This window comes from Zootoca vivipara, chromosome 2 (genome assembly GCF_965207765.1).
Source record: "Zootoca vivipara chromosome 2, rZooViv2.hap1.1, whole genome shotgun sequence".
Lineage (NCBI taxonomy): Eukaryota > Metazoa > Chordata > Lepidosauria > Squamata > Lacertidae > Zootoca > Zootoca vivipara.
In genome coordinates, this window is record NC_142584.1 from 102,093,671 (window position 1) to 102,106,783 (window position 13,113).

The 13,113-nt window shown below is 48.6% G+C and overlaps 1 protein-coding gene across 1 annotated transcript; it reads left to right on the top strand.

Annotated features, from left to right (window-relative positions):
* The first annotated feature begins 439 nt into the window (after nt 1-439).
* On the top strand, nt 440-12,624 carry LOC118080862 (monoacylglycerol lipase ABHD6-like). The gene is made up of 8 exons (XM_035106817.3): nt 440-645; nt 1,423-1,579; nt 2,923-3,036; nt 4,373-4,505; nt 6,030-6,187; nt 7,541-7,595; nt 9,647-9,747; nt 12,415-12,624. The coding sequence occupies exons 1-8, from the start codon at nt 524-526 to the stop codon at nt 12,589-12,591; spliced, it is 1,017 nt and encodes a 338-aa protein (XP_034962708.3). The 5' UTR covers nt 440-523; the 3' UTR covers nt 12,592-12,624.
* Nucleotides 12,625-13,113: the final 489 nt, after the last annotated feature.

Here is a 13,113-nt window from a genome sequence, read left to right on the forward strand (position 1 = left end):
TGGAACATGCTCAGCCTTCATCGGGCTCAGCACCCCTTGGGTTTATTTTCTTTCTGCCTTTCTTAATCTCTCCTCTCTTCACACACACACACACTGCAAGCCTTGGTGTTTTCCAAAGCCTGGGGTTACCCTCCTCTTGTGCATGGATGATGTTATTCTTATGTTTTGGCTGTGTAAATTTTGATACTCAATGAATTCACTATTAGTAGATAGGACTTTATGGGCAAGGAAACTGAGTTGTTTACCTGCTGTCTCTTAAGATGTGTTTCAACCTCAGTTTGAAGGCATCTGAAGGCAACCCTGTATCGGGAAATTTTTAATGTCTAATGTTTTACAATGTTTTATGTGCTGTAAGCCACCCAGAGAGGGAAACCCAGCCAGATGGGTGGGGTATAAATACAACAACAACAACAACAACAACATTTTGAGCTGTAATTTTTATTACCTGTACCCCTTTAATCTTTCCTGTTGTTGTCTAAATGTTTACTACACAGGCAAGTAAAGAGAACCTTGACTAGTTGGCATGAATTTCACTCTGGTCAAGATGCTGCTGCTGATTGCATTCTTCTTTGTGGGTACCTTTTCAATCATCTTTGACAGGTGGTATTCCCACTGGACTTTACTATTGTTCAGGATCATGATAAGGTAAGTGTTTACCTAGGGAGATATATGGGGTGACTTGTAATGCCTTGGTCAAAGAGGCGAGCATCAGCATGCATGGTCTAACATGAAACCTGGATGAGAGATCACACAGGAGTCCCTCATCCTTGGCTCTGAATCCTACCCCTACCCCTACCCCTTTCCTTGGGGAATATATTTTGGAGAAGAAAAGGCTACGGAGGAAACCCTACACAAGTGTGGAGTCCCTAAGATGGTTGGATGGTGCTTTGCATGCCTCCTTCCAGCAACTCTTGCAGCCAAACATATTGCTCTACTTTCCTTTGGACCACATCAGCGAGGCTGAGAGGAGGGTCTTGTTGTCTGGGCAGCCCAGGTCCTCTGTACACTCTGCCCAGATCTGTGCCCCAGGGATGCCACTTGGGTGCTGCTAACATAGTGGTTGGACTTCACCCCCCAGAGGCACACTCCGTTGCCTCTCAAGACAGACAAATGCCAACAACTATGGCTTATTACAAGTTTGCCATCATCTTTGGCCAGAACAGTAAACGTATGAACTAAGAAGGGATTCTTTAGCTGTGATTCCTCCATCGCAGGGGTTTGGACCAGATGACCTTCCAACTCAATTCCATACTGTATTGGTACAGGAAGTACAAGTTAGGCCGGTTGGCATTTTAATGCGAACCAAAACTAATTTCTCCTTACGGTAGAGTTAGGCGGCTCCTTCCACTCCTCGCTTTAACTGGAAGTGCTTCCTCTGAAGAACCACCAGTCTCTTCATCTTGCTTCTTTCTGTGCTTTTAGGTACAAGCGTCTGAAGAGGGGCATAAAGGTGAAATTCGTTGAACATGAGGGCTACAGGTTCTGTTACTTCTGCCGAGGGAAACCAGGCTCCCAGCCATCCATGCTGATGCTTCATGGTTTCTCATTCAACAAAGATATGTGGCTAGACACCATCAAAGTAGGTTCCCGTTTTTCCAATCAGGCAACTTGGATGTCTCTTTTGTGCCTTCTCTGAGACTGTTGGAAATGACCAAACATACCCAACGTTTTGGGATGCGGGTGGCGCTGTGATCTAAACCACAGAGCCTAGGCCTTGCAGATCAGAAGGTTGGCAATTCAAATCCCTGCGATGGGGTGAGCTCCCGTTGCTCGGTCCCAGCTCCTGCCAATCTAGCAGTTCGAAAGCATGTCAAGTGCAAGTAGATAAATAGGTACCACTCTGGAGGGAAGGTAAAAAACGGCGTTTCCATGTGCTGCTCTGGTCCGCCAGAAGCGGCTTAGTCATGCTGGCCACATGACCCGGACAAATGCCAGCTCCCTCGGCCTATAGAGCGAGATGAGCGCTGCAACCCCAGAGTTTCCCCGGTGAGACGTAAAGCACGAGCAGCATCTTCATCTTTCTGTAGTGCAGGGGTTGGGGGCATCATGTGGCCCTCCAGATGCTGTTGGACTCCAACTCCCATCAGCACCAGACGCAATGGCCAATGGAATGGGTGAGAGGAACGTTACTCCAGCAACATCTGGAGGAGCCATAGTTTCCCTACCCTTGATGCAATGTGTTAGAAGCCATACCTGGATCTAAATTGTGGAAGTACAGCTGTGAGGCCAGGCTTGTTGGTCTAGCAAAGGGAGACGAGCTGGTGTCCCCCAGCTGCTGTTGGGCTACAACTCCTGCAGACCCCATGGCCAATAGTCAGGGATGGTCCCATAAGCCATGTGGTTGGCCACTGTGAGAACAGCATGCTGGACTAGATGTTCCCTTCTAATGTTCCCATGGGGTGAGTTGTAATCCAGTAACAACCTGAAGGCATCACATTGGCTGCTCCTGGGTTGGGAGAAGCATGATCGCCACATTAGATTTTAAGTCTGGTGTTCAGCTGCCCAACCACCTCATGCTCCCATAGCTGCCAAGTTATCCCTTTTTTTAAAGGGATTTTCCCTTATGCTGAATAGGCTTCCTCGCGAGAAAAGGGAAAACTTGGCAGCTATGCATGCTCCAGGGGGGGGGAAAGGCACCATATCATAAAGAGGGAGTGGATGACCAAGTGGCAAATCTTATAGTTTGCATCATCTTGTATCTCAGGCATTGCAGCTCTACCTTTTTAACTTAATCCTATCTACCCACTCCATAATATACACAAACATTTCCTCACTGTATATGTTTCTTTATACCATAGCATAGGCTGAAAAAGGGTGCAATGGTATTTCGGCATATCAACCACTCCACCCCTTCGATAATGACCAGCCCAATTATGGTTGCCTTGAATTCTCGGTCTCATTTCCGATGCCGTCTTTCCCCAGCTCTTTCCTAAGGACCTCCACCTGGTCTGCCTTGACATGCCTGGCCATGGAGAAACCACTCGCCTGCTGGCAAAAAGCTACACGGCAGTTAACCAAGCTAAAATGATACACCAGGTAAGGCTGGCAAGCAAGTGGTTCTGGACTGATAAGGGCGTCACTGTCGCCGATTCATGAAGTATGGAGCCAATATGGATTGATGAAGTTTAAGCTGGAGCCAAGGGGCTGATTTTGCAATTGCTCACCCTCAGGGTGCATTGCAGCTTTCCTGTCCCTGCAGAAGGACATGGCTTTCCTTGAACATTTCCCTGCTCCACAGATCGAGTTCCTCTCAGAGCAGTAAGTCAAGCAGTGGATCAGATTACAGGAGGCAGGAAGCAGAGAGTGAGGGACAAGGCTCCAGCAGCGTCAAAGAGCCTCCACTCCGAGCAGGGAGGGAGGCAGAGAGGCAGGAAATGCAAGGAAAGCATTCAGAAGGACGGCCCTTTCCCCCGACGCCTGAATTGAGGCAAACGGCACCCCGTAGGACAAGAGGGAGGCACTTTGGTGTTCCCAAGCTGTTATGTTGGGCGCGAAACAGAAAGAAGCCATTGCGAGGTTCTGACTCAGACTAAGCAGACATGTTTTCCATAGACTTTGCACTGTAAATAGAATGCACCATAATAAACACCTTAAGACAAGCAGGCGTGGAGCGTCTTTACTCAAGAGTAGCCGCAAAAAACCCTGACAGATTGGCAGCAGCTAGGGACTTGCTTGGGGAATTCCTTAAACCAGTAGAGACACCTTTCCTTCTTCTTCTGCTTTGGCGATCACTTGTAGCCGAGCAGGCCCGGCTCTAGGGGTAGTCTCAGTGGCGTGGGGCGCTAGGGCGCTGTGCGTCGAAGCTGCGTGGAAGCCGTGCTGTGCATTGCGCCCATCCACCAGGGCGGGGGCGCCGGAGCGATCTCCGCGCCACGGCGCCCGACCTGCTTGAGATGGCCCTGTAGCCGAGTAACATTGTCTTCCATAAACACAGTTATAATAGTGAGTCCAATTCTGGATCCACACGTCCTTCCACAGTGGGAACATAGCTTTCCGGGTGGGAGTTGATCACGGTGTGGATTTGCCAAACGTGCCTTCCTCTTAGCATGTTTCTCCCTTGCGTCCTGAGTTTGAGTGTCTTCAAAGCCCACGACACCTTTGGTAAAGGCTGTTCTCCAACTGGAGCGCTCGCAGGCCAGTGTTTCCCAGTTGTTGGTGTTTATACATTTTTTTTAGATTTGCCTTGAAAAAGTCTTTAAACCTCCTTTGTTGACCACCGGCATAATAACGCTTTCCGTTTTTAAGTTCGGAATAGAATAGTTGCTTTGGAAGATGATAATCAGGCATCCGCACAACATGACCAGTCCAACGGAGTTGATGTTGAAGAATCATCGCTTTAACTTTCCGCCTAACCCCATGCTTCTTCTTTCAGTTTGTTGAGTGCATTGGCCTGAACCAAAAGCCTTTCCACCTGGTTGGCATGTCCATGGGCGGAACAATTGCTGGTATTTATGCGGCTCGGTATCCATCTGACGTCTCTTGCTTGTCTCTCCTTTGCCCACCTGGTGAGTTTATGAGGCAGGCATGTCAGACCTGGGGACCAAATGCAACCCCCACTCCAGGCCTCTCTATTTCATCCTCAAAACTCTCCCCAGGTCACACCCTCTCTGCAGCCTTGCTTTGCATCCCAGATTCCTGGCTGCAATTGAACACTGATGATTGCCTCTTGCTTGTCTGACTTAAGGATTGTGTGAGTGTATATGGAAACTAGCCCTATACTATTAAAGCACATTCTTCCCCTCAAAGAATCCTGGGCACTGCAATTTATCCCTCACAGAGCTCCCATCCCCAGCAGCACATAACAAACTACCATGCCCAGAATTCTTTGAGGCCAAAAATGTGCTTTGAATGTGTTCAAAAGGTACAGTGTATTGTTCTCAGTGCTGCTCAGAGAGTAGCTTCTCTTCACAGACAGATCACAGTGGTACCTCGGTTTTCAAATGTAATCCATTCCGGAAGACTGTTTGACTTCTGAAATGTTCAAAAACTGAGGCGCAAAGGGAGGTCTGCAAATTTAATTGAGAAAATTGAGAAACACTCAATGGAAGCCGTTCGACTTCTGAGGCGCTTTCGAAAACCGAGGTACCACTGTATATGAATATATACAACTAGTCTCATTCAGCCCGTTAAGAAAACGGGCGCTAGAGGTGCGACGGGGCCGCTGCCTTCCCTCCCTTTCTGCGCTCGGCCACGGGGCGCGCGGGGAATGCAATTAAACAAAGCGCTCTCCCGTCGTGTCCCGCGGCCGAGCGCAGAGAGGGAGGGAAGGCCGCGGCCCCGCCGCTCCTCCCACGGGCCAGGTAGGGTTGTCAGGAGGAGGAGGTGGCGGACCAAGATGGCGGCATCGGGCTCTGGGGCCGCGGGCCGCGGTGGCGGCGGGGGGAGCCGGACTGGGCTCCCGCCGCCGCGGCCCTGGAGCCCGATGCCGCCATCTTGGTCCGCCACCGCAGGGGAACGGAAGGCAGAGGGTTGAGGGGGGGAGAGAGCGCACGCGTGTGTATATCCCACCTCTTCGTCCAGTCCCTGTGTCCGTGGGGCACATGCGCATTAGCGCGGACACAGGGACACAGGGACTGGACTCAGAGACACAGGGACTTTATTATACTGTATAGGATATACAGGGGAAAACCTAACCCATACATTCTTACATAAATTTGAAATTATTATCCTAACACATACATTAATATTAATAGCGTACCACATTTGACAGCTGTGCTAGGACTATTGAGGTAGCCACCAGCAATATTCCTTGCTCCATTAGCTCACTCCAGTCCCAACATCTATTCCAGCCATTACCAACTTGGCCTGGCAGATATTGCTGGACTACAACTCCAATCAGCCCTTGCCAGCATGCTCTTACTGCCTGGGGCTGATGGGAGTTGTGGTCCAACAACATCTAGATGGGGCCAGGTTGGCAAAGACTATTGTGGGCTTTCAGCACTGTTCTGTAGTACCAGATCTCCCATTTATAGCAACCGGTTGACCAGTAACTACATTTCTAAGCCACACATTTTCTCCCAACTCTTTAGGCCTACGGTATGTAGAAGATAATGAGTTCATCAAACGTTTGAAGGAGCTGCGGAAATCTACCAACTCACACAGCAACCCTCTGGTTCCTTTGACCGTAAAACAGGGAGAAAGTTTTCTCAGACTTGGCTTATACCACCCCAGCAGTACAAACATGCAGGTGAAGGGGTAGCGCCCTGAAAAATTGTAGTGCTCTGGCCTAATAGTTTGTAACAGTATCCCAGACCTTGGCAAGCTTGTCCACCTGCCTGTCTTCTGCAGAGTTTGGTGGTACAGGCAGGAGAGGCACGAGATGAAATCTGAAACAGAAGGCTGGGTAAATAGACTGTGTTTTGTGAACTTGCAACTTTTCATTTGTCAGGGATTCTTAAGCTCAGTTGCTTAGAGCGTGGTGCTGTTAACGCCAAGGTTGCAGGTTCGATCCCCGTATGGGACAGCTGCATATTACTGAATTGCATCGGGTTGGGCTAGTGTCAGGGTTCGGTGAATCAGCTTCCTCCCCGTGGCCGTAAATGAGCAGATCAAACGATAGGAATTCTTACCAGTTAGTTTCTTTAATAAACACAGTGAAGGGCAAAAGAAAGCATCAAACCAGAATGGCGGTGCTCCCACTTAAGGTCACTCCACCCTCCGTCCCTATTAATTCACGTCACTCCCACATCTTGTAATCTGAGTCTGTAGTCTCTGTGCTTTCTGTTCGGACACTTTCTGAGCTCTCCATGTCTTTGGGGAAGGGGTGGGTGGGTGGATACTATCCAGAGACTGTGAATCTGTTAACTCACTCTCTCTCCTAGTGTTTCTTCTGCTAGCTGTTCCCCATCCAGTATTTCCCAGCTTCTGCCTTCTGAACTATGGCCCTCTGCAAACCACTGTTCCAAATCTATACTGTCCTCCTGCTCCTGGGAAGATTCAGGATCAGGAACAGGGAGAGGGGGAGGGGGAGGGGGGAGGCTACCACCATTCTTCCTCAGTGCAGCTCCCCTCAGCACAGTCCCTGACTGCTCAATGATCCTCAGGGCCTCTTCCAACTCTACAATTCTATGATTCTATGGTTTTTAGCTGTGATTGCTGTATTGCAGAGCGTTGGACATCTCCTCCTCCTCTTCTTCTTCTTCTTCTTCGTTCTACCTCACCCACCTAGCTGGGTTGCCCCAGCCACTCTAGGCCACCCTTGGGATCCCTCCCAAGATGACATTTCTATGCTTCTAATTAGGAGAGAGCTCCCGCATCCCTTTCTCCCACATGCATTGGGAAACTTCATCCATCCATTCATTCATTATATAGCGCCATCAATCTGCATGATGCTTTACAGAGGATAGGACTTTGCCTGAAGAGCATAAGACAATATAAACAGCGAAATGGCAGGAAAAGAGGGCAAGTGCAGTCAGACTTAAAAGTTTGGCTTGGAACACGTGGAAGCTGCCTTATTTTGGTCAGACCATTGGTTTTGCCTACAGGGGTTGCCAACCTTTCCAGGCCTTCTTACTTTTCTTTTTCTTCTTTGCCCCCTTAGCTCCTGAAGGGCTATCTGGAAGACAGGAGGCCACACAAGTCGTTCTTCTTAAAATGTAAGTTCAATAGCATTGCCTGTGCTCTGCCTGGGGCATTTCACAGAGGCTGATCTGGGATTCCTATCAATATGATAAATGGAACAAAGTTATGCAGCCCAGCCCAGCTGTTGTCTTGAGGCAGGAGATTTGCTGCTTGAAGAAGTCTGGCTGCACCTATGATCAGCTTAGCTTGCATCTGCACCATACAGTTAAAGCACTCTTGTACCATGTTTAATAATAATAATAATAATAATAATAATAATATTTTGCAGGGAACCAGGCAGAGGGCCTTCTCGGTGGTGGCGCCCGCCCTGTGGAATGCCCTCCCACCAGAGGTCAAAGAGAACAACAATTACCAGACCTTTAGAAGGCATCTCAAGGCAGCCCTGTTTAGGGAAGCTTTTAATGTTTGATTTCTGTATTTTAATGTTTTGTTGTAAGCCGCCCAGAGTGGCTGGGGGAACCCGGCCAGATGGGCGGGGTATAAATAATATATTATTATTATTGTTGTTGTTGTTGTTGTTGTTGTTGTTGTAATAATAATAATTTATTATTTATACCCCGCCCATCTGGCTGGGTTTCCCCAGCCACTCTGGGCGGCTTCCAACAGAAAAATGAAATACAATAATCTATTAAACATCAAAAGCCTCCCTAAACAGGGCTGCCTTCAGATGTCTTCTAAAAATCTGGTAGCTGTTTTTTTCTTTGACATCTGATGGGAGGGCGTTCCACAGGGCGGGCGCCACCACCGAGAAGGCCCTCTGCCTGGTTCCCTGCAACTCGGCTTCTCGCAACGAGGGAACCGCCAGAAGGCCCTCGGTACTGGACCTCAGTGTCCGGCGCAGAACGATGGGGGTGTGTGTGTGTGGAGACGCTCCTTCAGGTAACAGTCAGGGGAAAGTCCTGGGAACTGTAGTTTATTAAGGATGCTGTGAGTTGTAGGTCTGTGAAGTCAGCAGAGGGTGGTGTCCGTTGGGATAAGTAGAGCGTTAGGCAGGAGGCCAACAGTAGGTGGAGCCAGAGCCAACCGGCCAACTAATTCTAGTTTTGCCCCTTCCCTCCTCCCTGCTTGAGTTCTACAAGGACAGTGCTGAGACTTAAGGTGAAGGAAGCTGATAGCGGGTGCCACCCTCTGGACTGGTTGTAAGGAAGCAGGCAGGTAGGTGGGCGCTAGAAGAAGGCAGATTGGATGTCAGTGCCCCACTTGCTCCAATCGACTAGCCTCCACTGCACCCTTAGCAAACTACAGTTCCCAGGATTCTATAAGGGGAAGCCATGACTGTGAAAGCGGTCTAGGAGTTCGTTAAATGTATGGTGTGAATGTTGCCTTGCGCAGAGGCAGATTGAGGGCAGTGCAATTGGTTCTGCTGCACCGGGCGCCAAGCCTAGGGGGCGCTGCAGGGCATTGCAACAGAAGGTGAGAGGTGTGTGTGTGGGGGGGTGAATTTTGACCTTGTGCAGGGCTCTGCTGAAATTCGAAAGACCAAAATCTGCCCCACCTTGCGTATTTGTAAATACTGTAAACCCAAATATTAAAAAAAAACCCTCCAGATGTCATTAAGAAGAAGAAGAAGATATCCCGCTTTATCACTACCCGAAGGAGTCTCAAAGCGGCTAACATTCTCCTTTCCCTTCCTCCCCCACAACAAACACTCTGTGAGGTGAGTGGGGCCGAGAGACTTCAAAGAAGTGTGACTAGCCCAGGGTCACTCAGCAGCTGCATGTGGAGGAGTGGAGAATCAAACCCGGTTCCCCAGATTACGAGTCTACCGCTCTTAACCACTACACCACACTGGCCCTCATTAACACTCCAACTCCCATCAGCCTCAGCTAGCATGGCCAATGATAAGGGATAATGCACACAGCATTAAGATAGGACATTCATGTGTGGAGGTGGCCCTGTGTTTCCAAGAAGACATGCAAAGTGACCCTCTGATGATTCAAAATGGTTTGAAGGTGGTTGCTGGGCTTCTGGGTTTATCTTCTGCTGCAAAATAGACGCACACCTAACTTCAGGGCACAAGCCTGGAAATAGAATCAGGCCTAACTCTGCTTCTTTCTTGGAAAAGGCTTTTTAGACATGTCCAGCATGGAGTCGAGGTACATCTTGTATGACAGCATGAGCAAGATCAGGGCTCCAGCGCAAATCATCTGGGGAAGGGAGGACAAGGTAAGCTAACTGGTTAAATCAGCAATGACACACTGGGCTAAAGATTTAGGTCATCATATTGACATGGCCTCGGGGGGGGGGGGAACTGCGGAGAGCGGGTATGAAATTGACAGCCCGTTTTACTTTCAAGGATTTTTTTAATGGAAATGATATACAAGTGTATTTAACGCCAAATAAATTAGCAAGCAGGTGGCACTGTGGGTTAAACAACAGAGCCTAGGGCTTGCCGATCAGAAGGTCGGCGGTTCGAATCCCTGTGACGGGGTGAGCTCCCGTTGCTTGGTCCCAGCTCCTGCCCACCTAGCAGTTCGAAAGCACGTCAAAGTGCAAGTAGATAAATAGGTATCGCTACAGCGGGAAGGTAAACGGCGTTTCCGTGTGCTGCTCTGGTTCGCCAGAAGCGGCTTTGTCATGCTGGCCACATGACCTGGAAGCTGTACGTCGACTCCCTCGGCCAATAATGCGAGATGAGCACGCAACCCCAGAGTCGGTCACGACTGGACCTAATGGTCAGGGGTCCCTTTACTTTTATGGACTGTGTCCAATAATTTCTGGAAGTGTAAGCATAAGGAAGGGACAAAGCAAGATGTATTTGTAGGTAGAGTTAGACAGATGTAACAAAATGCGAGAACTGTTCATGAAATGGTGCTGAACTGGTCTCCTGCAGTGTAGTTCAGTTAGGGAATTGCTCAGCTTCCCTGGCTGAATCACTATGCTATCAAGGGCTACTATCCATATTGGCTGCACTCTGCCTTGATGGCTGCTGCTTGGAGTGCTTTTGTGCTTAGGTTCTTGATTGTGGGCTTCCCATAGGCACTTTGTTGGCCATTGTGAGAACAGGATGCTGGACCAGATGGACCACTGGCCTGATCCAGCAGGGCTTCTCCTTATGTTCTTGTATTTAAAATAGGACTTGCTTGGTTTCAACAGCCTTTTAATTCCAAAGGTAGTGGGCACAGATGGCAAGAGGGGACCCAGGCCTGTTACTTTTTCAGCTGGCCCCCTGACAAGACTACAGGGAGATATGATTTGGTGAACCTTAGGGGAAGTATCTGGGAGTTGAGATTGTGGATTTTGCAAAGAGACCCTTACATTTCCCCCAATGAATATAGATTGTTGTAGCCGGGAACTGGGGCAGTGAGATTTCTGTCCTCAAACAGGGTGCAACACACCCTGAAACTCACATACAGATGGTACCTAAGACCATGGAAACTGGCACTGATATGCCCAGGAGCCTCACCAAAACATAGCTGCCAAGTCCGGGTCGTAAAGATCCGGGATCGGCAGCGCGTGCATGACCGGAAGTTGCGTGACGCAACTTCCGGTGGCGCTTCGCCCTCCTATGGGCATCAGAAAATGGCCGGCGCCAGCACCGGAAGTCGCTTCCGCGCATGACCGGAAACACATAAAAGGTGCCGCCATTTTCTGATGCCCATAGAAGGGCGAAGCGCCACCGGAAGTCACGTCACGCAACTTCCGGTCATGCGCGGAAGCGACTTCCGGCGCCGGCGGCGCCATTTTCTGGTGCCCATAGAAGGGCAAAGCGGCACCAGAAAAATGGCCGCCGGGAAGAAGCGAATTTAAGGGAGAATGCCGGGATTTATCGCCAAACGGGATACCGCCGGGAAACAGTAAGAAAAAAGGGGTTTTCCCGGCGGATACGGGATACTTGGCAGCTATGCACCAAAATGCTGGAGAGGCTGCACTTCCACAGGCACATACCTCCACTGTGGTGGGAATGCCCCAAAATCCAACTCTTCCGGACATCAGTCATACAAGAAATATGCAAAATAACTAAGCAAATATTAGAAGTCACCCCAGAACTGGCCCTACTGAACATCTTCCAAGATAATAATGCCTACTCACATCGTTAAGAGCTCATAACCCACCGACTCTCAGCAGCCTGAAGCATCATAGCCAGACACTGGAGAGAGTAGACATGGACCAATGGTGTCAAATAGTATGGGAAACAGCCTTATTAGAAAAACTAACCAATAAACTGAAACTGACACAGGGACAAATAGAAGAAGATGCCTACACTCCGGTATGGTTCCTCTTTACCAGGCATCCCCAAACTGTGGCCCTCCAGATGTTTTGGCCTACAACTCCCATGATCCCTAGCTAACAGGACCAGTGGTCGGGGAAGATGGGAATTGTAGTCCAAAACATCTGGAGGGCGGAAGTTTGGGGATGCCTGCTCTTTACATACATAACCCAGCAAGACAACAACAAGAATTCACCGACGGCGTACAAATCAATCTGGCTAGCCTGATCCAAAAATCCACACCCCACACTCACACACATAAACAAATACGCTATCACTACAGCCAACCAAAGGCAACCAACCACACCCTAGGCCACCCCAAACCTCTCTACCCCCAAAGTAATACAACAAGCGAATAGTCAGAGAACCCACCCAAGTGATGCTGACACACAAAACCCCACACATGCATCAAGTAGAAGAATAAAAGTATGGCCCCCTCCCCCTCCTCCCCCCTCTTTTCTTCCCAACCTAATTCTGCATGCGACACTAATGTCTCACAACATATGAAACTGATCTGTAGAAAACACAACTTGAGAAAAAAGACACATATTTTTGTAAACTAAGAAATCTTTAATAAAAAAAATAAAAAATTAAAACAATGCACACATTGTTTTGTTATATAGGTGATGGATCCTTCCGGAGCGGAAATGTTAGCCAAAGCCATCCCTGCCTCTCAAGTGAATATGTTGGAGAAATGTGGGCACTTCATCACTCTTGATAGGCCCAGGAAACTGTCAAAACTTCTTCTAGAATTCCACAATTCAGTCCGTGGCACAGCAGAGAATAAGAAGATGGCGTAAAGCTCGCCAAGGATGGAGGAGGAGCTCATGAAGATTCAAAGCAACTTGGTACCTCAGAAAGGACAATGTGGAAACAACATTATGAATGTCTGTGAATGTTCCCCTCCCCCCTGCAATTTTCACTGCAAAAGGTTTATGAAATATGATACCGTATACAGTGGTACCTCTACTTACGAATTTAATGCATTCCGAACACACATTTGTAAGTCGAAAAAAATGTGTAAGTCGAATCCCATAGGAATGCATTGGAAGAAAAAATTCATAAATCGAAGCAACCCTATCTAAAAATTCGTAAGTAGAAAAAATCCTATCTAAACCGCATCCAAGATGGCGGACGGAGCTCCATTTGTAAGTAGAAAAATTCGTAAGTAGAGTTATTTGTAAGTAGAGGTACCACTGTATAGGCTCTCCACAGGGCCCAGACAGAACTGAGGAATTTGCATGCTTCATTTTCCATGTCACAACTTGTAATTAGGCCACGCCAGCGAAGAGAAGCCAACCAACTTGTGGGTATTACATTTC